Genomic DNA, 27629 nt, shown 5'->3' on the forward strand with positions numbered 1-27629 from the left:
TTTCCTTTAGAAATTCAAGGAAATAAGCCCAGTGACCCCTTGGGGACCTGACCTGTAGTTGGACCGGGAAAGCAGGAGTCCAGAGCCTTCACTAATATAATAATAAAAGGCTGTAAGTATCCTTTATTATTGCTCTTATACTTTGTCCAAGAGATGCAGCAGCAGTGAAGAAGTTACTCACTCATCTCTGATGGTTCATTTCTAAACTAAGTACTTCACTGAAAGAAATATAGTCAGGAGAGGGCTGGGTCAAATGGGAGACACTGATTATTAGTCTTAGTAAAAATCTGGAGTAGGTTTGTTCAGTAGGCAGCTAAGAGAGGGAAGCAGTGATAAGAAGACTCTTCTCAGATAGAGACAGCACTGAATTTGGGGTAGAGGATGACTTGTCATGAGATCTAGGGAATGATTAGGTTGTTGCCTCCCAGTAAGTGGAGGTGAAAATAATTTAGGGAGAAGAACTAAGGAGGCTGAGGATCTGACGCCAGGGTATCTGATGGATCATCAACCAAGACAATGAAGTCACACAAGAATGGGAAGGAAAGAAAAAGGCAGGAACGAAGTGCTTAAGTCTACTAGAAAGGCTGTAGTGGGTTGTGTAACCAGTGGACAAATGACAAGTAATTCTGAAGCTAATATAAATAAGATTTTTAAGTAATTGATATATTTTAGACGAGACTAGGGATCTAAAAAGATCTTTACAGATTGGAAAACTGGCTCAAATCTACCAAGATAAAACTTGATATCCATATTGTAGTTTAAAATAACCAACAGTGGAAGAAACAGGATAGGATGGCTCAATAGCAAATCACATGAAAAGTACCTTGACATTTTTGTGGACCACAAACTCAGCTATGGGTCAATATGGGAAAGAAGCAAAATGTCCAGAAAAAGGAAGGTATTAAGTTTAACTGTCACTGAATTTAGTTCAAAGAACCACATCTAAAAATCTAAAATATGGTTCCATGAAAGGTGGAAACTTTAAATTCCTCTTATTAGTATTTTTTTTACATTTATATAATATGCATGTATATGTACAATACACACACATATATATTATATAATATATATACACTGTACATTACATTTATTGCATTGAAGTCAATGAAGGATGTCTTTGATATTATATTATGCTGCATTTGTGAATTTTTAAGCCTTATGAGTTTTTTTTTTAAACATAAAGATAACATTAAAAGCTAGAACCATATATACTTTTTATGATTCTGATTTGGAAATTGCCATAGGTCTAGTATATTCATCTTTTTAAAAATGTTATTCAAATCCTCAATTACTTTCTCTTTTATATTTCTGTTAGATTTATCCAAGTGTAGAAAAAAAGCACTGACATCCACAACAATTAGTTTTAATATGGGGCAATGTTTAGGCTGAGGAAGATATGATACTGCACAAATAAATGTTGACTGAAAAACATCTACAAAAAAGAACTGCCAGTTCCACTTCAGTCTGAATGCATCCCTCTAAAAGTCAGGTTGAAACAATAGTTTAAACAGTGAATGAAAATTCTTAATAAAAATATAAAAATTAGTTGTATGACCAAAAAACTCTCTTCCTCCCCAGGGGCCTCAGTTTCTCTCTTTGAAAAATGAGAATACTGGATTATATGGTTTCCAAAGTTGTTTCTAGACCTAACATTCTCCATAGCTACTATGGATAATTCCCAGTTTTTCAGGGTAGGTGATCTCTTACAGAAACAGGGTTTCCCAGAGAAGTAAATGAAGAAAATCTAAGGACACAGTAATTTACTGTAATGGATTTCTGTATGAATATTCTCAAGAGAGAAGAGGATGATGTAAAAGGCTCAGAGGGAATGGGATGAGAAAAGAAAAGAAAAACAAAAGAAGAAAGATGAGAGAATTCAGAGAAGAGGACACTAATTTTTGAACCATCCCTAAGACTTGGGTTTTCTTGGAAGTGTCTATTTTAATAAACATTTTATTAACTCTCCAAGTCCAGAGTTTGATATGACCCAGCAGTAGTGTTCTGGGTCTTTCTTCACTCTCAGAGAAGTTCCTCTGCTGAACAGATTAACTTATTTAGAATTTTAGAGAAGATAACAAATAAAGATGTTTCAGTCTTTTTGCCAGAAATATTTATCCTCTGGGACCTGTCATAGGAAATGTAATTTATACAGTGTTAGATCTGGAAAAAACAAAATTCTTGTCTATTTTTAAGAACGTTTTCTTTTCTTTTACATTTTACAAACTGAATGGAAGACTTTTTTTTAAGTGTTCCAGTTATTTTTATATTTGTGCAACACTCTCCTGCCAGGGCCGATCCCGTACAATGCAGCAGAGAAAGCCCTGGGTCGGAGACATAAGCCTCAAGTTCAAGGTTCAATTCTGCTACCACTTCTCAGCCCCGGAATGCTGGGGTCTTCGCGCCTCAGTCTCCCCTCTGCAGAATGAAACCACACCTGAGTCCCCCACTTTCTTTGGCTGGTAGAAAAGCCAAATGAGACGAGTCTCCGCGGCACCCCTAGTCCCCGAGCACGCGCAACTATCAGTCCCGCGTCTGGCCGCAGGGGCTCCGCCCCGGTGCCGCGCCCGCCTCCCGGGCTGCTTAGCTGGGTGACCCAGAGCAGGTCCCGCCTCGGGCCTCCGTTTCCCCGGTGCCAGAGCTGCTGTAAGGGTTACACGAGATCTCTGCCACACTCGGAGGCTCGGGAAGTTAGCTGCTCCAGAGTAATTAGCGATTAACGCTGCAGTGACTCCCGAAGGCTCCCAGCCAGGAACGGCCATGCTCCCTGGGGGCCAACCCTGGCAACGGGGGTATACGAATCTACTCTTGGGGGCCTCCCGCAGCCAGGCCTGTGCCTGGCCCCTTGCGCCACCTCCAGGGAGGAAGCACCTCCGAACCCCGTGGCTCTGGGGTCAGAGGTCCCGACCTGTGATGCTGGGAGGCCAGTGGGCGCGCCACGCTGATGCCTCCTCCTTGCCTCTTCTCCCGCTTCCCTCCTGGCACAGACTGTGTGATGTCCCGGAAGGGCTCCTGTGTCACCCTGGCTCCCGGTGCCCTGCAGGGGTCTCCACACGCTGGCTGTAAGCAAATTCTCCTGGGACTGAGGTCTCCGTTTGCCTCAGGGCCCCGGGGCCGCGGCCGGGCCTTTGCCAGCTCGGTGCTGCTCTCGGCTCTCGGCCGCTCCCTGCGGGCCCTGCTGACAGGCCCGGGAGTCGGGGGTGTCTCAGGCACCATCATTTTACGGACGAGGAAACCAAAGTTGGGAATGGAAGAAGGACCTGCCCAAGGCCACAAAGGGAGTAGAACTAGCAAAGCCGAGGGTTGAATCCAGGTCTTCCGACTCCAAATCCAGGGTATTTCCTGGATGTGCCGCTGCCCTTCCATATCCATGTGTAAGAACAGGTGCCTCGTGACACGTTCCGCCTGACAAAATACCTGATTAACCAGAACGTGACTTTTCCCGGTCCGACTGGAAGAGAATTTGCATTTGCTGGACAGAAAAGCAATGGAAGAAAGCTAGAGATGAAGTAGTGTCTTCAGTCAGAAAAAATAAGAAAGCTCCCAAATTGCTTTGTCACACGACCTAAGGTTGACTCCATCCTCCGACTTGCCACAGTTTTGTCCACTGGCTATTCCTAGATAATAGAGTTTAAAAGAATCATAGATGCCGCAGCCTTGCCCATACCATTAAAAATGATTCTGATGATACTCACTGAATATTCAATGGGAAGGGCAGGCTACAGACAAGAGAGAAGCCTTCTCTTAAAATAATGGCAGCTACAGAAGCAGAGCAATATGAATTTATACGCCAGTTTTGATTTTCTGTTGTGTGGACATATAGTTGGCAAACTACAGTTAAGCAAATTATTTTCTCACATGTTGGTTCAACTGATTTTCTATTAAGAAATCTTGTAAATTGGCTTCCTTTGGGCTTTTGCTTTTTAAATTAGAGGGAGAGTCAAGCCTGGAATTTCATTGGGAAAACAAGGCAATTGCAAATTGGGTTTTTGTTATGATTGTGTCAAGTCAAAGTTCTGAAATTTATCAAGCAGGAAATTTCTTAAAGAGACTTAAAATTTACAATTCTTAGCCATAAAATCTTGACTTGGGGTCCACAGACCTTCATGGGGATCTTGTATCCACAAGCTATGGAGGGAAGAGTATCTGTGAATTTGGATGGGAAAAATATACTTTTATTTCCACTAGCTAAAATTTAGCATTTCCTTTAATTATGAATGTAGGCAACAAAACATTATTCTGAGAAGGGGTCCATAAATTTCATCAGGCTGGTATAGGAGCTAATAACATAAACAAGCTAAAAATCCCTGCTTTAAAGTAAATGAGAAACTCTCATCTCATATTTTTAGCCTCCCATTAAATCACAACCACTAAAACACTATCTCCTAAATGACACATAATTTACTTCATGTGCTGTCAGCCATACACTACAAGCTGAATGTTCTTAGTCTACAATGCTCACAGTGAATAAGTCAGATTCACGTTGACCTCTCAACCCCAAATGGTTTTAAACGTTTTGTGAGATTATAATTTAAATAAATGACCTGTAGGTTAAGAGCCTAGGTCTGCAAAATACTTGTCTCTGCAGTCAGTAAAACATTCTGGGTATTTCTACGATCATTTCTGGGTGTTTTCACCTGTACTTAAATGAACTTTCTTCAAGATTGACCCTACTATATTCTTGAATCAAAGTCAAAGAAAGGTATTTTCCTTCATCTCTTTTGGTTTATATTAAAATAGTACCATTGGCAAATTATTCCATGTAAGGGTGATGAAGAGATTTGTATATTTTCTGTAAAGTTGGTCTAAGAATCATTTACCAAAGAGCCCACATATATTACCTCTTCCAAGAAGTTTTTCTTTTGGTAGGAAGTGATTTCATCTTCCCTGCAGCTTTCATAGCATTTTATTTAGATCTCCTTCTACAAAATTACTATATATGATACATACTACTGTGCATGATGATCATATGTATACTTGTATCATCATCCTAAAAAGCATAGAGCATCTGTGATTTTTGTTGGTGAGCTGTTTCAATTGTGTCCAACTCTTTGTGACCTTATTTGGGGTTTTCTTGGCAGAGATACTGGAATGGGTTGCCATTTCCTTCTTCAGCTCATTTTGCAGAGGGGGAAACTAAAGCAAACAGAGTCAAGTGATGTACCCTGGGTCACACAGCTGGAGAGTGTCTGAGAATGGATTTGAAGATGAATTTTTCTGACTGCAGGCCTGGCACTGTACTCACTGTGCCACCATCTACCTATAAACATGATGATACTAATTAGATGCTTAACTTTTTAAAGGCTAAAAAGGACTTTTTTTTGTATTAACTCATTATGAGTAATATTATCCCCACATCACAGGAGAAGAAAAAACGGGACTTGCTCCTAACAGTGCAACTAGTGGCAACGGATAAATGAATGAATCAGAGATTTTCAGAATTGGAAGGGACCTCAGAGACTACACCTATTCTGTTTTTGAATGAGTCTAGCACTTGAAGGAGAATGCCCTCTACAACACATCTGACAGATGGTCATTCAGTCAGAATGATTCTGGGACAGGTGTACTCTAGAGAACCTTTTGTGCTGAGACAGCCCATTCATTTCTGGATAGCTCCAACTGTTAGCAAGTTTTTCCTTAGGACAGGCCTCTTTGGAATTTGCACCTATTGTTAATAATTCTGCACTCTGGTGAGAACAAACCTAATCCCTGTTCTCCATGAGGACCTCCCGGAAAAAGCTGCTTGTCCTTCCCACCATCACTGACATAGCATGATCTCTAACATGCTGATCCATTTACTTAAATGTGGGATTTAGAAGTGAATACTGTCTGACCATGGCAGAGCATAAGACAGTACAGGAGAGTGGAACCTGGTCAAGCCCTGGCCCTGATTATTCCTGATCTTCACTCCTGATCACACGCAGCTCAACAATGTGATGTGTGAGAAATCACAAAATCGTGTTGCGTCCATGACACATTTATGTGACATCATCACAAGTGGGCCCTCTCCGTGCAAGGCAATACTTTGTACACCTCACTCCACACAGCAATTTTTCCCAAATCTTTCAGCTGGTCTCAACCTTTTATGACTCTCCTTTCCCCAGTCTTTCAACTGACATTCTTGGCTTATAGTTCACTGAAAATAAGACCAAATCCAACACAAAAATGGAGACCACTTCACAAAGTTTCCCTCTTTTGTTTTCCCTCCCTTCTCCTGTCAGATTGTAATGACCGCGTATTTAAAAATCAGCCCGAGTCAGGAATTCAGGTTAAGGGAAAAATCTTCAATATTTATTGAAGTGAAGAGGTGAATAAAGATTGTGATAGCAAATATAGGCAAGAAAGGTTGCGATAGCAATATGGACAGTTGCGACAGGAAGCCAGCTAACAGAGAGAGATGTGAGCTGAGCAAACCGTGGCAAGGCAATCCCAAAAGTCTCTCCTTCCCCTTCCTTTTCCACTCCCCTGCCTCCACCCACCAAAATCGTCATTTCCTATACAACACATCAGGACTTGCACAAAGAGTGGGCAGGGGCCATTCTTTCTCCAAGCTTATATATTAATAGAGTATGGTCCAATTACTATTTAGCCTCATGTGCTTGGGACCTCAGTGCATCAACTCAAGCCTCAGCCCATTACATCAGATGACTTACTTTTGCTACTCATCTCCTCCTGTACCCTGCCCCCAATCTCCTTACAAAAGCTCCCCAAAGTCCCCCTACAAGGGACCCCATTCCATCTCCTCCCCATTCCTATTCTGCTCAGCTTCGACGTCCATCTGCTGCACTTCTGCTGCCTGATCTCCAGCTTTCAGAGTGAAGAAGAGCTTCTCATCTAACCATTTGACCATCTCCTTTCTATCTCACCTGACCCTATGTTTGTCTCCTGCCTCATCTAGAACCTCTTTTGGGTAAAGAAGAGTGCATCCACTCAGCAAAGAACATATGCACCCTAGCCATATTCTACATGTTCCAGTGATTCTGACCCTATGAGTCATCATTGCATTCCCCATTGTCCCTCTCCCAATTCCTCATTCCCATCTCCCCTCAAAGGCTCTATCCCAAAGTCCCAACGAAACACCACCTCCTCCTCCCATTGTACCCTCTGGAATGACTGTTCCATAAACAAAAAAACTTCTCTTCATTTTGAATCATTTCCAATTCCTTCCATCTTCTACCTACCACTGAAACCTGGCCCTCCCTTGATGACACACTCTCTTTGGCCATTCTTTCCAGTATTGGCTGCATCTTCACTCATTCTCCTTGAATCACTGGCTGAAATGAGTTGCTCTCTGCCGCTATTTTCAGGTTCTCTCTCTACTTCCATCATTCAGTAACCTTTACTCCTTTGAGATTTATACTGTTCATATCTACCATCCAATCAAAATACTGATAGTTGTTATCTACAGACTTCCAGGTCATTCCCCTTTCTTTCTCAAAGAGTTTGGTACCTGGCTTACAACTTCCCTATGCTCCCCAACTCCTCCCTTTATAACAAGACTTCAAACAAACATTTTTACTGTCCCTTGAATATCTTAACCACTTAGTTCCTCATCCTAATACTTGTTATTCCAATCTATTTCAAATATACACAAAGATGCTCATTTGATCTTGCCATCATCCACAAATGTACCAATATCATGTTCAAGGATTCCCAAATCCCTTTAATTAGACACAATCCATATAAACTTTCTACCACTGCCTCTGTTTCCCCTTATCCAACCATACCAATCCTTTGCCCACACCATGACCTCCAATCTGTCACCCTCTCAGTTCTGAACCACTCTCTCCACTTTCCTCATCTTGGTCACTTAGTGAACCAGTTCAATTCTACACAATCTTCTTCTCTTGAGTCCTTTGTTCTCTTATCATATCATCAATTGTGCCTGCCAAGCCTCAGCTTTGGATAACTCCCACTATTGTCACTTTTGCCCTTACACACATGCTACTGAATATAGGTGAAGAAAATCACACAACTGTTCTAAGTCTACTATAAGTTGGTTACCCAACTGTAACAGGAACCTCACTCTTCCTAGGCAATCCTATATCTTCTTTTATCAACACTGTATCCTATTCTCCACACAGTAGCTCTTCCAGACCATTTTATCCTAACTGAAGCCTCTCAAGGCTCTCTGCCCACCTTCTCACTTGAGACCCTTCCCCCATTTTTCAGAAAAAGTTAAAGTCATTCTCTTCTCCCCTCTACCTCAGCTCAGATTATTCATATGGCTTTTACCACCATCTTTTCCTTCACCCTTGTCTCACATGAAGGGATGGCCTTATTCTTTACCAAGGTCTCCCCCCCCCCCATCACCTGCACAAGTGATCCTGTTCCATCTCATCTTCCCCTACAGATTGCCTCCTCCATCAACTTTACTGCATCACTCTTTGTCTATTTTCTATCTCTTATTATTTTCCATCTTTCTTTGTCTACTGTCTCCTTTCCACAAACATGCTCACATCTGAAAATTTTATCAATTTGTTTCAAACTTAAAAACCCCTCACTTGATCCCTGCAATCCCATAGTAAACCATCCTATTTCCTTTTGTGACCAACTCCTTGAAAAGACCATTTGCAATAGATAGCTCCTCTTTGCCTCTTCTCTCTTACACCCCCCCTCCCCCTCCAGAATCCAGCTTCTGGCCTCATCATTCATTCCCCTGAAACTGTTCTCTTCAAAATTGCCAGTCAGTTCCAAAGGCCTTTTCTCAACGCTTATTCTCCCTCTGCAGTCTGGGATCCTGCTGATCTCCTTTTTCTCCTAGATTCAGGAACACTATTCTCTTGCTTCTCCTCCTTTTCAGCGTCCTCTTGCTGGATCCTCATCCCCATCTTTGAATTAGACTCCAGTAGACTTCTTAAACTCAACATGTCCGAAATCTTTCCCTTAAAACTCCCTAACCCCTCCTAATTTCTCTTTCACGTAGAGACCACCCTTCTGGTTCCCCAGGCATGAAGTCTATGTGTTATCCTTGACTCTACTATTTCTCAGCCCCTCCCCCAACATCCAAAATGGTGGCTAAGGTCTGTCTATTTCATCTTTCCGACCCTTGTTGGATATGACCCCTCTTTTGCCTACTCTGTCCCTGCCTGATGCAGGTCCTCCTCCCCTCACTCCTGGGTTACTGTTATAGGCTGCTGGTGCACCTGCCTGCCTTAAGTCTCCCCATTTCAATCCATCCTTTATTCAGTCACCGAAGTGATTTTCCAAAAACTCAGCTCTAACCATGTCATCCTTTTATTTCATTAACTGGTGTGTCTCCTTATTGCCTTAATTTCTCAGTTGCTCAGAGTCCCTCACAGGCTAGCTGCCCTATCTTTCCAATCTTCTCATGCCCTCCATCTCCCTTCCAGCCAGGGACACCGGCCTCCTAGTTTATGCACTAGATGTTCCATCCTTGGCCATGGACATTTTCTGTTTTCCATACTGGAATCTTCTGCTTCCTCAGCTCTACCTACTGACTTCCTTGGCTTCTTTCGAGTCTCTACTAAAATCCCATCTTTGGCAATTAGTATTTCCCAGCCTATTAATTCCAATGGCTTCCTTCTTTTAATGATTTCCCACTTTTCTTATAGACTTAACTTGTTTGGATAGCTGTTTGCTTGTTGTCTTCCCCATGAGACTGGGAGCTCTTGGAAGGCAGAGACTGCCTTTTGCCTCTTTTTGTATTGGATGTTCTTAACGCAGTGCCTGGCACTCAGTGGGCACTTAATGTTTACTTGCTGACCATTGGCATGGCGTGTTGGTTTCCTTGCTAGGAGTTTCTCTCCATTCCAGTCTCTCCTTCATTCACCTGTCAAGGTGATATTTCTAAAACTCTTGTCTGACCATGTCACCCCTCTAATTTGGAGTAAACTCCAAAGGCTCCACTCTTTTTTCACCTTGCCAGTCTTCTTGTACCTTGTACTCCACCATGCCTTCTGTTCTCCAGTAACACTGGTTTCTGTTTTTTTCTTTAACAAAATATTACATCTCCTAATTCCGAGAATTTTCTCTGGCTCTCCCCCCTACCTAAATTCTTTTCAGCTTCCTCTACTTCCTGGCTTCCTTCAAACCAACTAAAATCTCACTTTCTACAGGAAACCTTTTCTGATCCTCCTTATCTCCACCATAAGACAACATGCAACCAAGTGTATGGAAACAAGCTATATACAGGATAAATTGGAAGTTGTCAACAGAGGGAAACCACTAGAAATAAGGAGGATATGATAAATATTGAGCTTAACATTCACTTAAATCTTTTGATTTTTTTTTTTAAAGAAGAACTTAAACTATAATTCCTTTACTTTGGACTTGTGAAACCAATTTTCTTGAATTCAAGGGAAGACGATTATTTAATTAAATTATTTGATGTCATTTTATTGGAGCCAATACAATATTCTGTTTTGTCAAGTTCCTTTTGGATCTTAGCCCTGTCGATCTGTATTAATTAATTCCCTTGTCTTTGGTTTATCTAAAACTGCAATAATCATACCATCAAGTTGTGCTAGTTACTGATAAAAGTGGTACGGGGCTAGGCACAAAACTCTGGGGCATTCCCCTGAGAGATTTCCTTCCAAGTTAACAATGAACCAACAATGACTATTTTTAAACAGCCATTTGTTCAGTTCTAATTCCACTAAACTATACTATTACTTAAAATTCTAAATTTAACTAATACCAAAAAAAGAATATTTTCATGTACAAAGCAGACTAGAAAAAAAAAAGAGAATTATATGGAAAACTACAATCTTTAGTATACAAAGTTTTTTTTTTTTTTTTAAGTTGCACATAACAAATTGACAAGTAACTTTCAAAGCTGTCCTGCTATTTTAAATTTCTATTTTCTTCTGTGTATTTACAAAAATATCTGAATGACTACTCTTTTTTTGGCAACATTATTACTATTTAACTTTACCAATGTATGATTCCAGAAATGTAGAAAATGGAAAAAAAATTTGTCTTGTCAAAAACATGCTAGACCTGAGATTCTTCTTGTCAACGAAACTGTGCAGCTAAAATGTAAACAAAGAAATGAATATGAACTTTTTACTATGTAAAAGTGAAATTAAAACTGGAAAAAACAAGCCCAAAAGCAAAATCTCGGTTCAGAAAAACCAATAATTCAGTAGAGTGAATTGAACACATTCCCAAGATCTGAGCAAAGAAAGGACTAGGTAGATAGTGTCACAAGTGGAAATTCTTGCATATTTGCACCTGAGGTCAAGCTTTAATAGTTAAAGATTAGATGTAGATAAATGATATACTCAGGTTTAACAAGAATTGTACCTTCTTAAACTCTCCCATGAATAAGTGAATGAATGCATAAAGTGGCCACATTCCCTCTAACAGAGGTAGAAATCTTGACAAAAGTCTTAGTGCTATTGTCATGGAAGCTCCCATCACACAGATTGAGCTATTGACAGAATCGCTAGCAGGTTGGCTTCTCTCTCTGTGGTAATAAAACAGGTGAAAGCAATTCTCAATATTTGTATAAGTTTCTGATTTTTATGGTGGAGAATTTATCTGAACTGACATTTTACATCACGCTCCAGAAACAAGTTGCAAAAAGTTAGAGACCTGAAAGTTGTTCAGTTTCAGTGTGATTCCAATAAATGATGATGAGCAAAAAATGAAATGAAAACAAAAAATGAAAACACAAACCCTGATGACAAATAAGTCTGATATTAAAGAGAAATCTTATCTTATTGTATTTTTATAAATATGCTACACCATGTCAATGTTTCCATTGTAAAATTCATTGTAGATTAAAGATAAGGAAAGTTAAATAACTGACCTTTTAAAAAATTACCAAGCACAGAGAGGTTTATTTGAGGCTGAATATATAAAGTGAGGGTTTTTTTTTTAAAGCATTCTGAAGAACGAATATGCATTTATAGTTCAAAGATAAGCTTTTTTCCTCTGCTTAGAGGGAAAAAAATAAGATGTATCTGTGAAATTAAAAAAAAAAAAAAAGGATTCTGACTCCTTCCTTTTTCATTGATTTAGGACATCCATTTAAAATTGAATAAAAGTATCCTTGATAATAAGGAACATTTTGGTTTTTGCAATCTTCGAATTCCCATCATGGCAGAGGGTCTTATTAGGGTTTAAGAAATGTTTATTACATTGAATTTCAATTAAGTGAAAGCAATATGTTTAAGCAAATCAGAATTAACTTATTTTAATCTCATTCAAACTTACCCTATAGAAAGCACTTGTCAAAGGCAGTAATGCTGCTGCAATATTATATTCTTCTAGGGTTGAACAGTCCTTAAATAAAACAAAGAAATAGAAACATAATTATGTACATATCCATCTGAAAGATCAATTCTGTCATCAATTGTAGTTATCCTCCTCCTCTACTGTCCTAATTTTAGGGTGATTTCTAGGAACTTATTTTGGTACTTGTCCATTCATTATCCATTCAGTCTCTGTCCATTTTAACTGAGGACAAAAACATTATTTATTTTTTACTTTGTCTCCTCATACTTAGTAAGTGCTTAGGAAGTGCTGGCTGAACCGAATTCTAGATTCCCTGAACTTCTTTCCTGTAGGCATAGAGGAAGCAAGTTTAGTAGAAGAGAGATTCAAAGGACCAGCTGAAAGAGCCCATGAGAACTGTACAGCATGCAAGCTTTTATGACAGATGTGGTCACAGATCAGAGGGGTCAGAGATCTGAGGGGAATGGGGGCAGGGCTAGAGCCACATCTGATCTGAAAAGACTCTCTTAGGAATGACACACTGGTCTCATGTCCATCACTTTTCTAACTCCTTTAGACAACTCTCTGTACTCCCCAGATCCCTTGTTCTTGGTGACAAGCAGTATGTCTCTCTCCTTCTTTCCCCATCCTCCCTTACTTCCTTCAACAAAGATTTATTAAATAGTGATAGAGTAGATTCTGGGGATAAAAAATTGAAAGTGAAACAATACTTGCTCTCAAGGAACTAATATTAGTCGATCAATTAAAGACCTTTTATTAAACACTTATTATGTGCCAGGTAATGTCCTACGTGCAGGGGATATGAAGACAATAAAAATCAAGTCCTTGTCTTCAAGGAGAACTTCAAGGAGTTCTAATGGGAGAAATAATGTGCAAACAATTATGGCTATAAAAGAACTTGAACGAGAAAGTAAGGGCTGTGTGAGTAGAAATAAAGAGACAAATGGGATAGATTTGGTGAAGGCAGAAAAAAACTTGGTAACATATTTGATATTGGTGGTGAGAAGTCAAGGATGACACTGTGATGATTCAGGGAGTCACCCACTCTAGGAGCATGGTGGTTCCCATAAAGGAAACAGGAATAGGTACAAAGGAATTGCAGCTACTTTTCTATAATTCTGATCCACCGGGTCTTTTTTCTCTACATCTAAATTCATCCTTTCAATTTATTGCAAAGTTCTTTATTACTGTTTTACTTCCCAAGTATAAGTGTTTATCTCCAAAAGATACAAAGCACTCCCTGAAGGCAGTTACTGCACTGCATATTTCTATAATATTAGTGAGCATAGAAGGTTAAGCAACAAATCCTTAGAACTGAATTGCTATCATATTGCAAATAACGGTTTTCTCAATGCCAGTCCCTAATTACATTTTAGAAAAGCAGGCCAATGACTGGAAGTAATTCATGTAAGGTGGATCAATTTAATAGCAAAGGAAAAGATAAATTCTAATAGCAAAAAATCAAAACCAGAACTAAAAAAACAAAACCAAAAACACACCTCTGTTTATAGCAATTGGAAGTACATGGAAAAAAGTTTTATGTGTTGTTCCTAAGATATTCACAATAAATGAATGAAATTATTTTTGTTAAAACTTTTTATTTGTAAATTATGTATTTTATTTCATATGAGCTTTTGAAAAGAGCTAATACTATATGCTAGAGGACCTCTGAAATGGGTGATTCTGGAGTTGGGATAAAGAGTTAACCGAAAGTTAAAAGAAGACCCTCTGGGAGTAAGGTAGAATGTGTACCATTCTAGGCAATTTCTTCCCTTTCTCACATTCCTTGCTATTAGGTCAGTAATGTATGATGTTTTGAAGGATGGAGGTAGTTTGCTTTGCCAAGGAACTTATTTGGGCATTTAACTTGGGAAAAGCAAGGTCATGGGAGACCAGGTGTACCATTATGGTACAGTAGCAGGAAAACCCTCATTGTATTTGAAATCAAAAGACCTGGATTGCTATTCATGTGACTTTGGACAAGTCCTTTAAAATGAAGGGAGTAGACTAGAAGACAATGCAGTTTCATGAGATCTGACTGCATGACGTTTGTCTTTTCCAGTGTGGAAATCAGGAAAAGGGATTCAACTTTGTGTAGCTTCGGACAGGAGTCAGGGTTAGTGAGAGAAAGTTATCAAGAGACTGATCTCAGACCAATATAAAGAACAAAAATTAAAGCTTAATGGGAATTAATGCAGCTTAAATGGGAATGAGTTCCTTTGTCATGGAGGTTGGATTAATACTTGTTAAAAATATCATTAAAAAGCATCATACTTCAGGTCATGGCTGGATATATATTAGATAATTCCAGAGGATATGGACGGCAGATGACAGTACTCACATGGAACTATTCTCACTAATGAGCGTGTATAAGTTCTCATGTCTTGTCAAAATTCTAATTCCTTTTCCAATCCTATACTTTTTTAAATTCCAAAGTTTTGCTTAGCTCTTCAGAAAGTAGCTAGACATTCATACAAAATCCCTGAACTTTCCTTTAATACTTCTAATCTCACCTCTGAAAAAGTAGTTGTCACCAATGTTTCTCAGGGTAATAATATACATTTTATGTAGCATTTTTAAGGTTTGCAAAATTATTTTATTTCTCCTTTACTCTCTCTAATTTGACTCTCAAAACAGCCCTGTTAGAAAAGGTTTTTGTGGAGTTCTTTTTCTTCTTTAAAATGCTATAAGATATAAGATGATGGTTTTCTCTAGGAGAAGGTAGGTTTCTCGGGGGAGGTTTTCTGGAGGCAGCTTTAGTTTCAGTTCAGATCAATAATTTCCCCAAATGCAGCCAGCTGGTAAAAATACAAACATTTATTTTCTCCTTCCAAAGTAGCCTGGTTAGTTGAGGCCTCTCTCTCTGCTTCGTTCCAAGAGCTCCCTCCGAATGTATCCAAATCCAAAGGTTTGTCATTCAGCCTCTGCCTCTGCTTTCTTCAGCCTCCAGAACCAGCACCAAGTTGAATCTGTCTTGCCTCTGTGTTGGAATCCTTATTAACTGCTAACTAATTAGAGTTGATCTAATCTTACAAGAAGATGTTTTGGCCAGAACCTGAAACTAGGTACTAAGTAGAACTAATCAATACAAGGCTTGTGTTCACACCTTTACTCATTGGAGTTCAATGAGTTCACACCTCCCTTGAAGCTCTTTGGGCCAGAGAGCACTATGGGAGAAAACCCATAATCCCTCTCTCTGGAAGGAGCATAAATAGGCCAATGGGCCAGTCAGAGAGTTCTTCAGAGGAAGAAGCTACAAGTCTAGATTTCGCCGGAATGAGATAAAGAGTGGAGCTGGCTGGAGGCTGAAGAAAGCAGAGGCAGAGGCTGAAGGACCAGACCTTTGGATTTGGTGACATTCGGAGAGAGCTCTTGGAACCAAGCAGAGAGATAGGCCTCTAAACTAACCGGGCTATATTGGAGATAATAAAAGATCTGAACTTTTATCACATGGTTGCGCTTTGAGAAGAAAATAGGCCTCTAAGCTAACCGGGCTATATTGGAGATAATAAAAGATCTGAACTTTTATCACCTGGCTGCTTTTTGAGAAGAAAAAGAGAGAGCCTTCTCAATCTTCACTGAACTCTCGACTCATAGCTTCTTCCTCTGAAAACTCTTCTTCCGCCACCAGCCAGCCAAATGGAAAATATTCCAATGAATCACTCTTCACTGGCTTATATATGACTCTTCTGAGAGAAAGGGATTATGGGTTTTCTCCCACAGTGCTCTCTGGCCCTAAGAGCTTCAAGGGAGGTGTGAATTCAGATATCTCATACTAAACCCTGAAATTTCCCAAACGTGTGAACTCCAATGAGTAAAGGTGTGAACATAAGCATTGTATCAATTAGTTCTACTTAGTACCTTGTTTCAGGTTTTGGCCCAAAACATCTTCTTGTAAGAGCAGATCATTCTCCAAATGATAAATGGTTAAATGATACAAGGAGACAATTTTCAGATGAAGAAACTAAAACCATTTCTATTCATATGAAAAAAATGCTCTAAATAACTATTGATCAGAGAAATGCAAATTAAGTCAACTGTGAGATACACTACACACCTGTCAGATTGGCTAAGATGGCAGGGAAAGCAAATGATAAATAATGGAAGGGATGTAGGAAAACTGGGACACAAAACTGGAACACTAAAACATTGTTGGTGGAGTTGTAAACTGATCCAACCATTCTGGAGAGCAATTTGGAATTATGCCTAAAGAGCTATCAAATTGTGCATATTCTTTGATCCAACAGTGTTTCTACTGGGTTTATATCCCAAAGAGATCATAAAAAAGAGAAAAGGACCCACATATGCAAAAATGTTTGTAACAGCTCTTTTCATAATGGCAAGGAACTGGAAACTGAGTGGCTGCCCATCAGTTGTGGAAGAGCTGAATAAGTTATGGTATATTAATGTTATGGAATATTATTGTTCTATGTGAAACGCTCAGCAAGATAATTTCAGAAAGTCTTGGAGAGACTTACATGAATTGATGCTGAGTGAAGTTAGTAGAACATTATACACAGCAACGATAAGATTATGTGATCATCAATTCTGATAGATGGGGCTCTTTTTAACAAGGAAGTGATTCAGGCCAATTCTAATAGACTTGTAATAGAGAGAACCATCTGCATCCAGAAAGTGTGGGAATGTGGACCACAACATAATATTTTCACCTTTTTTGTTGTTTGCTTGCGTCTTATTTTCTTTCTCATTTTTTCCCCTTTTGATTTAGTTTTTTTTGTGCAGCATGATAATTGTGGAAATACACACACACACACACAAGAATCTGTACATGTCTAACATATATTGGATTACTTGCTATCTAGGGGAGGGAATAGAGAGAAGGGAAGGAAAAGAAAATTTGGAACACAAGGTTTTGCAAGGGTGAATATTGAAAACTATCTTTACACATATTTGGAAAATAAAAAGTTATTTTAAAATTTTTAAAAAGTGAGAGATGCTGAATGCAATCTGACTCCTTGAAGAGTAGAAATTTTTTTTTTTCCTGATTAGCCAACTACTTAAAGCCAAGGGGATTTCTTTTAGTTGCTTTTAGTGCAATGGAGGCACTCAAAAATATTATGTAAGATTGAAAACTGACTCATAAAAGACACTAAAGAAACTGAGGACATTTCAAAAGTAATACAAAAGAGTCCTCAGACTACTATTTGGTCTCTTTTAGGGATTGTGCACTTTATATTTTTCCACATTATCTGGCTGAAATAAATGAATTCTTCTTTCTGAATTCTACTCTTTTATTTTGAAGTCATTTCCAACTAGGATAGTTATCACAAATACCAAAGCACAAGCCCAGGGAACTGCTTTGATTTTGGGGAAAGAGGCATTTTTTCCATAATATTCTTGTGAGCTGAGTAATTTTAAGTAAACAAAATAGAGAATCACTAACTCTGACCGTCAGTTAGGACCACTAGGTTGGCAGAGTTGAATGGGATTTTGGAGATCTAGTTTGAAAAATGAGTCAACTGAAGATCCCAGCATTCAAATGAATCATCCAAAGTCAAGATAGTGAGTTATCTAATGGTACAATGGGTAGGTCATGTCCTCTCACAATTCTAAGGAAAATGTTCACAAAAAGGGCTTACTAATTTTTTTTTCATTTTAATTATAAAAATGTCAAATTCATCTAATCATTAAAGAATTTCATTTTCATAAAGTTTAAAAGATAGATTTCTTAGAAAACCTTTTGGTTTGTTTTAATCATATGTGAAAAAAAAACTTTTGAAGAAATCATCTTCATTATCATTAACAAAAAACATATTAAATGCTTACTATGGGGCAGGCACTGTATTTTGGCCTGGATTTTAAAGACATGATCAGTCCCTATGCACAAGAAAATCACATTTTAATAAGAGAAATAATTAAAAAATACAATCAATAGATAACAATACCATCATATGACTATAAGATATATAAAATGTAACTGGTGGGTAATTTAGAGAAGGCATTAGGACATGTAAGAGATAGGGGGAAGGTGGGGGTAGAAAGGAGACAAGGGGACATCTGTGCTAGGTATAAAATCTTGAAGACATGAGCAGAGCCTTGCAGAAAACTGGAGGTGGAAGTGAGTTAGAAGATAATTCCAGGCATGGGGCAATGAGAAGGAAAGGCATTGGGGGAGTGTCATGTGTGAAGAACGAGAAAGCTGGCTTTCTATTTGGTCAAGTGCACAAAGCAGAATAAAGCTTAAGAAGATTAGGAAGGGAGGAAGGGATCAGTCTGTAGAGAGCTTTGCTCCTGAAGGCAATACAGAACTTAGACACTTTTATGAAGAGAAGAGTGAGATGTCAGACCTAAGTTTTGGGATGAGTGCTTTGGCGGATGGCGACAAACCTGAAGACCGGGAGAGTGGTGGAACCCTCAACAGAAAGAGGGAAATTGAGAAGATGGGAGGATTTATTTGAAAGAAAATGAGTTAATAGATAAGCTGAGTTTGAGATTGGAGGTCAGGAGACAGGTTAGGGCAGGACAAAGAGATCCAAGAATTATTTGATTGAGATGACAATGTCACTTTTAGGAGTTAATGAGATCACTAAGCAAGAAAATATAGACTCTAAACCACAAAACAGAGGTTGGCAAATTGTGGTCCATGGCCAAGTCTGGCCTGCTATTTGTCTATATTTGAGCTAAGAAGGATTTACATTTTGAAATGGTTGAAAAAAGTCAAAAGAATAATATTCTGTGATTCATGACATCATATGAAATTCTAATTTCAGTGACATAAATAAAGTTGTGCTGGCACCCAGATGCACATTTGTTTCTGTATTGTCTATAGCTGCTTTTGCATTACAAGGAGTAGAGTGGAGGAAGTCCAGTGGCTTGTTCATTACCAATTGCTGTGACAATCATTACTTGAAAGCATTTCAGGTGCCATATATACTGCTGTATTGAATATTTTATTTTAGTTTTGGTTTTTATTACAAATATATACATATATCATGTCCAAACAGGAAAAGAAAAAAGAAAAAAAAAGTTTTACTAAGATTTTTGAGCTCTGGTCTAAGATCGAAATTTTTCTGAATGAGCAAAACTGCTCTCAGGGTTTATCATCAAACATTGAATAGTTTTGTCTGCTTTGTCTCCAGTCCTGAAAATGATCCTTAATGAATTCAGACTAAAATTATGAAGCAAAATACTGCTTACATGTAAAACTTATATTGTAGTAAAGCCAATTTGATAATACAAATGTCAAATTTATGTATTTCCTGTTCTGACAAAAGTTAAAAGAAGCAATATCTTTATTTCCACATAAATTTATAACATACATTTTCCCCAAGTTTTAACAGCATTTTTTCAGATCTTGATTCAAGTGCAAAAGAAATTTTCATATTTCAAAATCCAAATAACTGCAATTGAGGAACTTCCACCTACCTTTCAAAGGGAAGTGATTAATCTGAAATGTAATGACATGCTAAAAAAGCAAATACTAAGAAATATTTAACAAAATTCTTATAAATGTCTCCTAAGTGATGAATGTATTCAATTAAAATCATGTTTACAAAATGATGTCAGTATTTGGCAGTATCTATCTGTGTGAAAAGCTATTTTCAAAGATGACATATGTAAAGGCTCATTACCTGTCAGCATTAACAGATGAACATTTGTAACTGATTTTGGTAATAGGGAACACTATCACTAACTCAATTAAGAGAAATGTTATTCCCCCTAAAAGAATTCCATCATTCTCACTAGTAGACCTGTATTACAAAAACTTGATTCCATCATAATATATTTTGAATTCTATGAAAAACTTTATAGAAATTTATTTTCTTTTGTTATGTAAATACCTACATAATATCCTTGATTTTAGTTTTTTGGCCTGTAAAGCCCAAAGTATTTTTACCCAGCCTTTTACAAAAAAAGTTTGATGATTCTGGCTGTAGAGGGAAGAGAGGAGGGCTAAGGACAGATCGTTGGAGGCACTTATGGTAACTGGATGTGACCTAGAAAAAGACCCAGCAAAGGAGACTAAAGAGTCTTTTAGATTCTTAGGAGGAAAAGTGGTAGGAGAGAGCAATGTCACAAAAAAAACTAGGGAAAAAAAAAAGTTAAGGGGGAGAGGTTGACTGACATTGCAAAAAGTTGCAGAGAGATCAAGAAGGACAAGAATTGTGGAAAGGCCATGAGATCTGGCAATTAAGACATCATTGGTAACTTCCCAGAGAGCAGTTTCAGTTGAATGACAAGGTAAGAAGCCAGACTACAGAAGGCTTAGAAAAGAGTGAGTGGAGGGGAAATTAGAAGTAGAGATTATACATGGCTTCCTGAAAGAGATTAACCAGGAAAGGAAGGATATAGGATATAGAGATATAGGATGATAGCTAGTAGGAAAGGTTGATTGAGTGAGACTTTTTTAAGAATGGGAAGATAAATGTTTCTAGACCATAGGGAAACTACCAGTAGATAGGGAGAAACTAAAGATTAGTGAGAAAATGAGCATGATAGCAGGAGCAGTCTGCTGCAGATGATCACTTGTATATGGAGAGGGCAAGGAAAAAGGACATCTCTGTATGACAAGGATGAGGATTTATTTGAGGAACATGTACAACTCATGGGAAATAAGGAAGAGGAGAAAAAGGAGAGCTCTTCAAAGATGTCCTAACTTATTTATTTTGTTAAGTTTTATAAAACATTTGAAAAAATCCTAGAAAATATTATATCTAAAGATATAAATGATTATGTTTTATCAATAAATAGCAAATACTATATTAGTAAACAGCAGTAATTTTTATAGAAGCAGATTCTTTTAAATATGCCCATTAATAGGATTATTTCCAAAGGATAAACTTAATATGGAGTTGACTGTTGTTGAACTTGCTAACTTCAAAATAATTTCAAGATCTATATAATTTATCTGAGAAGATTTCACAGTTTGCTAAAATGTGCAATTGAAAAGTTTCCTTTGTAAAGGAATTCAAAAGAATTTAGCATGGTATAATAGAAAAGAACATTGGATTAAAAGTCAGGGAACCTGAGTTCTGGGTCCATGTATCATTGGCAAATTACTTTTTGTCTTTCGATCTGAGTTTCTTTCTCTAAAAAATGAGAGTCTTGTTATTTTTGGGGAGGGGAGAAATAAACTTTTAAAAAATACTTAAGTGACTAAGTTTACTTGATGAACTTAAGAGTTAAACTTGGCATTTTAAAGATAATGTTACATCTGAAGTAAACTTGAGTGAGGTTTTGATCTGGTAATAATGGAAAAAAGAAAGAAAAGCATGGATGATCTCTTATATGTACATTTAACTATATCAAAAGGATGAAACCAGTTAAAGAATGAATGTAATCTCTTGATGACTGCAGATAGTGCAGAAGGACCTGCTCAAGGAGAAAAGAAGAGAATAGGCAGACTGAATGGGTTCTTCAACTTTATCTTTACTGAAGACGTTGGAGAAAGTTCTTTGATAATTAGAGGTATAATTTCAAATAATGGTAAATGCATAGGATGATCAAGGTTTAACAAAGTAAATAGTGACACTTTACCAGACTCGGATGGTATTTGAGAGATCAAAAGAAATACAGAATTTACTTTGTAGAACTATTGGCTAAAATCTATGACATTATCATCACAAATAGCTGAAATGATGTAGCTGAAGTTATATATACAACAAAATGTCACAGGGAGGAGCATAAGATGGACCTGAGTTAGAATCCTGCCTCAGTCCTTACTAGCTGTTTGACCTTGAGCACATAATTTGACTTATTTCAATCTCAGTTTCCTCAAGTATAAAATAGGAATTATAACACTATGTACATACCTCATATGTAAAGCACTTTGCAAGCTTTAAAGTTGTATATAAAGTTTAGCTAGCTATAGCTATTAGAAAGAGAACTGGATTCGAAATTGGGAATATCTGGGTTGAAATCTGGGCCTTTCTATTTACTCTCTGACCTTTTGCAAGTTATTTATCCTTTCTGGACCTCAGTTCCTTCATCTGAGAAATATTTATGTGGCACCCACTCTTAATCAAGAGGAGATTAGGGATTAGAGGACAATGAGTTTCAACTATGGCAGTGGGCAAATTGTTGGGGTCCATAACAATGGGCAGGATCATCGACCATTCAAACACTTACTAAATATGGAAGCTTCTACATAAAAAAAAAGTTTAGATTAGGGATCTCTGAAGGACAAATATTTATGTGAATAAAAGGAGATTCATGAACACAATCTATGTAGATGTTCAAAAAAGATCTAAGAATGTTCCACACCGAAGACTATTTTAAAAAGTGAGTTACTATACAGTATGGGGGCAAGGAGAACTCATTTTTTGATCACAAATTGCTTAGAGATATTTTTATATGATCAGCAAACAATAAAATGCTTTGCAAATGACCCTTCAGCTTTTTAAGATATGAGAAAGCAAGCTGAAGGAAACAAACTACAGAAAGATTTTGGGTGGCCATAATGAATGGGAAGAGAAAAGCAGATGAGTTTCCATGTAGCCAAGATTTGGGAGGAATAATCCAAATCCTGCTGAATGGACTATAAATTTTGAGGTAACAGTGTTGACCCAGGAAGAGATCTAGCAGTCACCAACCACAGTTCACAGCTGTATTGGCTTTTCTCTTGAAATGACCTTGCATTTGCTTCATCTACACTAATGAGTACATGCTATGTTCCTTGAGCCAACGTATTTCCTTTGAAATCTAGCACAAAATTATTCTTTTGATACCCCTCACCCAGAGCCTGGCTAAATGCTTAATGTGTGCCTGTTTGAGGATTATTCCCTGAAGACACCAGATGTCTGGAACCAAAAAGAAAAAAGTCAATCACATATTATAAATGGCATCATCAAGGAGGGTGACAAAAGTTTTAGAAAACAATCTCACAACCTATAAATAGTCATGGACTATTCACCCTTGGAAGCTTACATAATATTCTCATAGTTTTACTTCCAAAAGTGATATATCGGAATTAGAAAAAAGTCTAACTAAATTTTAAAAAAATTGATAGTCTATTTAAATGTGATAGTTTAAGGGAAGAAGCTAATATCATGAGGACTCAATTTGGAAAGAATTTTGAGAGGGAAGACGATTGATATGAAAAACAATGGTGGAGAAAAGATGACTATAGACTTGTTATAGATATTAATAGTTCCCACAACAGGAACCAACTTAAAGATTTTCTTTTTACTCCTAGAATTGTTAACGTTTTAAATAAATTTATGGATGCCAAAGCTAAAATTTGAGATTCCTCACGGACAATTCTCGTCAACAATAAGTCAACACACATTAAGTGCTTACAATGTGCCAGGCATTGTAGTGAGGAGAGCACAAATACAAACAGAAAGACAATCCCTGTCCTCAAGTAACTTACATCCTAATAGAGGAAGACAATAAGTATGTGTGTGTGTGTGTGTGTGTGTGTGTGTGTGTGTGTGTGTGTGTGTGTAAGTAACTCTGGAGTCATGATAAAGGAAATGCATAATGCAACTTGGAAAAAAGAATTGAGACATAGTTGGTCAGGCACTCTCTTCAATCAGGGAGAGGCCACAAAAATGGAGGTTATTTTCTTAAAAAAAAAAAAATCAGCTAAGATTTGCCTTCTCACCCTCCTCCCCAATTCTGCCTTTTTCTTTCTCCTCCCCACCAAATAAAGAATATAAGAAAAGCAAGACTGATTACAAACATAGTCAACTAAAATAAATTTCCATGCTGACCATATTTTTTAAAAAAATGTTTTTGTACTGCATTCTGAGTGTTTCACCACTCAATCAGGAGATGGATAGCATGTGTTAGTAGTATCAGTACTCTGGAATCCTGGTTGTCCATTTCCTAGATATGAGTTCAGCAAAATAGTATTCTATCACATTTACATGCCATAATTCATTCATCCAATCCCAATTTATGGATACTCCCTCAGATTCCCATTCTCCCCTACCTCAAAAAGAATCATAAATATTTTAGTACATCCTTAGATTTTGTTTTTCTAGGACAATCTCTCCCTTAATCTATCCTCCCTCTAATCTCTCCTCCTACCTCCTCCTCCCCTTTCTTCTTTGATTGAAAAGTATTTTTGCATTCATCTCTCTCTCTCTCTCTCTCTCTCTTTCTCTTTCTGTGTGTGTGTGTGTATTCTTCCTTCTTTTGACCAGTTCAGATGAGGGTAAGATTTAAATATCAGTTGCCCTCACCACCTTCTCCTTGTTTGTATAGACTTCTACTTGTGCCCCCAGTTATGTGAGATAATTTCCCCTAACATTCCCCTCTCCCCAAGTGTGCTCCTCTTCTTGCTTTTCAATTCTTCTCAAGATCATCAAGACACAACAAAACTACTCTCAGGCCTTGTTGATTTAGATTCCATTTATGGACCTGATAAGGATGAGGTTCAGAGAGGACACATTTATCATCCCCCTATATTCTGATGTAATCCTTGTTTAGTCCTTTGTTACTACTCATTCATGTTTGTCTTTTCATGCTTCTCTTCATTCCTATGTTTGAACTTCAGAGTTTCTCCAAAGCTCTGGACTTTTCATCATCAATGTTTAGAAGTCATATATTTAATTAAAGAGCCTGTACCATTTTTACTCAGTTTTGGGGATAAATTAAACTTGTCTGTAAGCTCATATTCTTTGCTTTGCGGAATATCAAATGCCAAGTTCTCTCCTTCTTTAACGTGGATACTAAATCCAATTTAGCTGCTTAAATTGCTTATAATCCATACTGCTTCAACAGTACTTGAAATCTTCCTTTCTGGTTATTGACAGTACTTTTTCCTTTGACCTGGAAACTTTGGATTTTGGCTACGACGTTCCCAATAGTTTTCATTTTGTAATTTCTTTTAGGAGGTTGATAGTACCTTCTTTCTTGTTCCACTTTGTTCTCTGGTTCTACAATATCTGGACAGTTTTCTTTTAAGATTTCTCAAAACAGTAAATCTAGACTCTTTTTGTATGTGGTGGTGGTGCAGGGGAGAATGACATTCTCAAATTGCTTCTCTATTTTCCAGGTCAGTTGTTTTTGCTGTGAGAAATCTTAGATTTTCTTTGATCTTTTGATTTTGTTTTAATATTTCTTGTAGCACTATGGAGTCAATAGCTTCTATTTGGCCCATCCTAATTTTCAGGAGTTTGTTGCTTAGGTAAGGTTTTGTACTTCTTGTGCAAAGCTGTTTATTCTCTTTCCAATTCTTCCATGGTTTTCATTTCTTTACCAAGTACCAATTTCATCTATAAAAATATTTTTTATACTTTTAAAAACTCATATTTTATCCCTTTCAAAAATGCTAGTTGAGTTTCAGCTCAAGCTGTATTTTTCTCTGAAACAATGTTATAGATGTTTTGTATTAATTCCCTTTTGTGTTTCTGTCTTTAGCAAGCCTACACCAAAATTGCTCATTATGAAAGGGTTCTTTGTTGTTTGCCCATTCTTCCAGTTTACTTCCTGACCTTAGATTTGGTGTCATGGCTATGTCTTGAGGGACTGGCTCTGTTGCTTTTTTTTCCTTTTCTTTTCTTTCTTCTTCTTTTTTTTTTTTTTTTTTGGTGTACTGAATGTTGTTTTATTCCAGGATATCAAGAACAGGCTCTGTATGTTCGTGGTTTGGGTTCAGACACTAGATTGCTCACATATACTTTGTTCCAGGATTGACCCTCATTTTAGCATCTGCAGTCCTCATCTCCTCCCTATGCCTCCTTGAGCTGGACAAATGACTCACTGTGACTTTTTCTGTATTTCTCTTTCAAGATTTAGTCTAGTATATTTTCTCCATCTGTTAGAAGAATTTTGAGGAGCAGAGCTGCTTCTTATCCCTCTGTCATTTTGGCTCTGGCTTTAATGACTCTTGAATATGACATTTCCAACATCTTTGTCATATTCTTTCCTTTGAGATGTCTATCAGAGACTGATTATTCAATTCAACTGAACAAAGCTTTATGAAGGACTTCTTATGTGACATTTAACTGAGGTGCGGTAGAAAAGGGCAAGCTTTGAAGACAGAAAGACCTCAATTCAAGACCTGACTCTGACTTATACTAGATATGTAACCCTGGGCCTGTCCTTTTAGTACCCCAGGTAAATATCTAAAGTAGCTAAGATAAGCTGTGGATCTGGTTGCGTGAAGGATGTTTCCAACTTAAGAGTTCTTTATGCTGATTTAATCACAGTCAACCAAAAAATGTGCCAAGTACTGTGAACTTGGAGCTATCGAGGTGGATAAAATTTGTTTCTTGCCCTCAGGAACCTTGAAATTTATATCGGGCAAACCGGAACACGGGTAGAAGCAATGGGTCAATTCTTATATTCTAGCACATATTGTGAGAACGATTATCAGTAGGAGCATGAATGACACTTGCTTCATTTACCACAGTCTCAAAATAGCGACCTGAAATTGCAGCGACGCTGTCGGAACGCTTCATGTGGACAAACAGGCAGCACGGCCGTGGTCTGCAGCTCACTCTGCTTTTCCACTTAAAAGGTCTCTTTAGGAAGCTCCCGTGCCAGAGTTGCACATCCTTCCATTATTTCCCCATGTCTAACGACCCAGAGTGAGCCACTAATACGATTTCCTCCCCTGGAGCCCCCGGCCCCCTTTTCTCCCCTCTTTCCTCTTCGGGATGCTGCTGCACACACCGAGACAATCTCCTTTGTTTCTGAACATCTGAGATTCTTTAACAGGAATGCCATGCATGTTTCTGAAGACCGTCATGAGGCCCATGGCAATAAAGTTCAACATATTCAGGCTGTAATCTTCTCCCAAGGAAATGGTTAGGATGCCAATATGCCTCCAGACTTTCATTTCACAGTGGGACTGCGTTCGCAGCGACTCTGTCCAAGTCTTAAATGACACCAGCTGGGACGCAAAGCCTCACACAATAATTTCCAAAAATATTTCACAAATTTAAAAAATTAAACAAGAGAAGATTTAAATACGTGACCAGTTAGTAAGGGACCAACCATTATAAAGCATTTAGACAAGCAGGAATTATTTATTCTTAGTGTTTATACGCTGTAGTGCATGTCTAAAACCTGTTCTCCAGTTAGACACTGATTACAAAATATAAATACGAAATACTTTGTAAACCACATTACCAACATTCTGGTTAAGTTAGGTTAAGAAACAATGGAAAAAGTCTAAAAAAATAATGTCAGGACTAGCAATATAGCATTCACATTCCTGTCCAGTTATCTATTGGAGAATCAGTCCCTAAATATATACCTTAATGTAATAGCATTGCTGCCACCATGTACATGCCAGGCAATTTACAAACTTGCAAAGACTTGAAAACTCATATATATGTTTTCTTCTGAACTCTGCCATGCAGCCTGTCTTTAATTTTTCTATGATTGCAGAGTGAGCATAGTAACCTTAATTTCCAACTGTCCACAATTACTTCATCCTATGAACCCAAATACCTCTGAGAAGCCACTTCTAATGTTTCTCTTTCCCATGACTCTCTCCAAGAAAATGCCAC

The 27629-nt window shown here is 37.9% G+C and overlaps 1 protein-coding gene across 4 annotated transcripts in view; it reads right to left on the reverse strand.

Annotated features, from left to right (window-relative positions):
• Positions 1–27629, reverse strand: part of SBF2 (SET binding factor 2) — a 464636-nt gene that overhangs the window by 118670 nt on the left and 318337 nt on the right. For all 4 annotated transcript variants that reach the window (XM_051964776.1, XM_051964778.1, XM_051964777.1 and 1 more), the window contains one exon: positions 12181–12249. In XM_051964776.1, the coding sequence (XP_051820736.1) occupies positions 12181–12249 (69 nt within the window). The remainder of the gene's footprint in view (positions 1–12180; positions 12250–27629) is intronic.

Source organism: Antechinus flavipes, chromosome 6, assembly GCF_016432865.1.
Source record: "Antechinus flavipes isolate AdamAnt ecotype Samford, QLD, Australia chromosome 6, AdamAnt_v2, whole genome shotgun sequence".
In the NCBI taxonomy this organism is placed as follows: domain Eukaryota; kingdom Metazoa; phylum Chordata; class Mammalia; order Dasyuromorphia; family Dasyuridae; genus Antechinus; species Antechinus flavipes.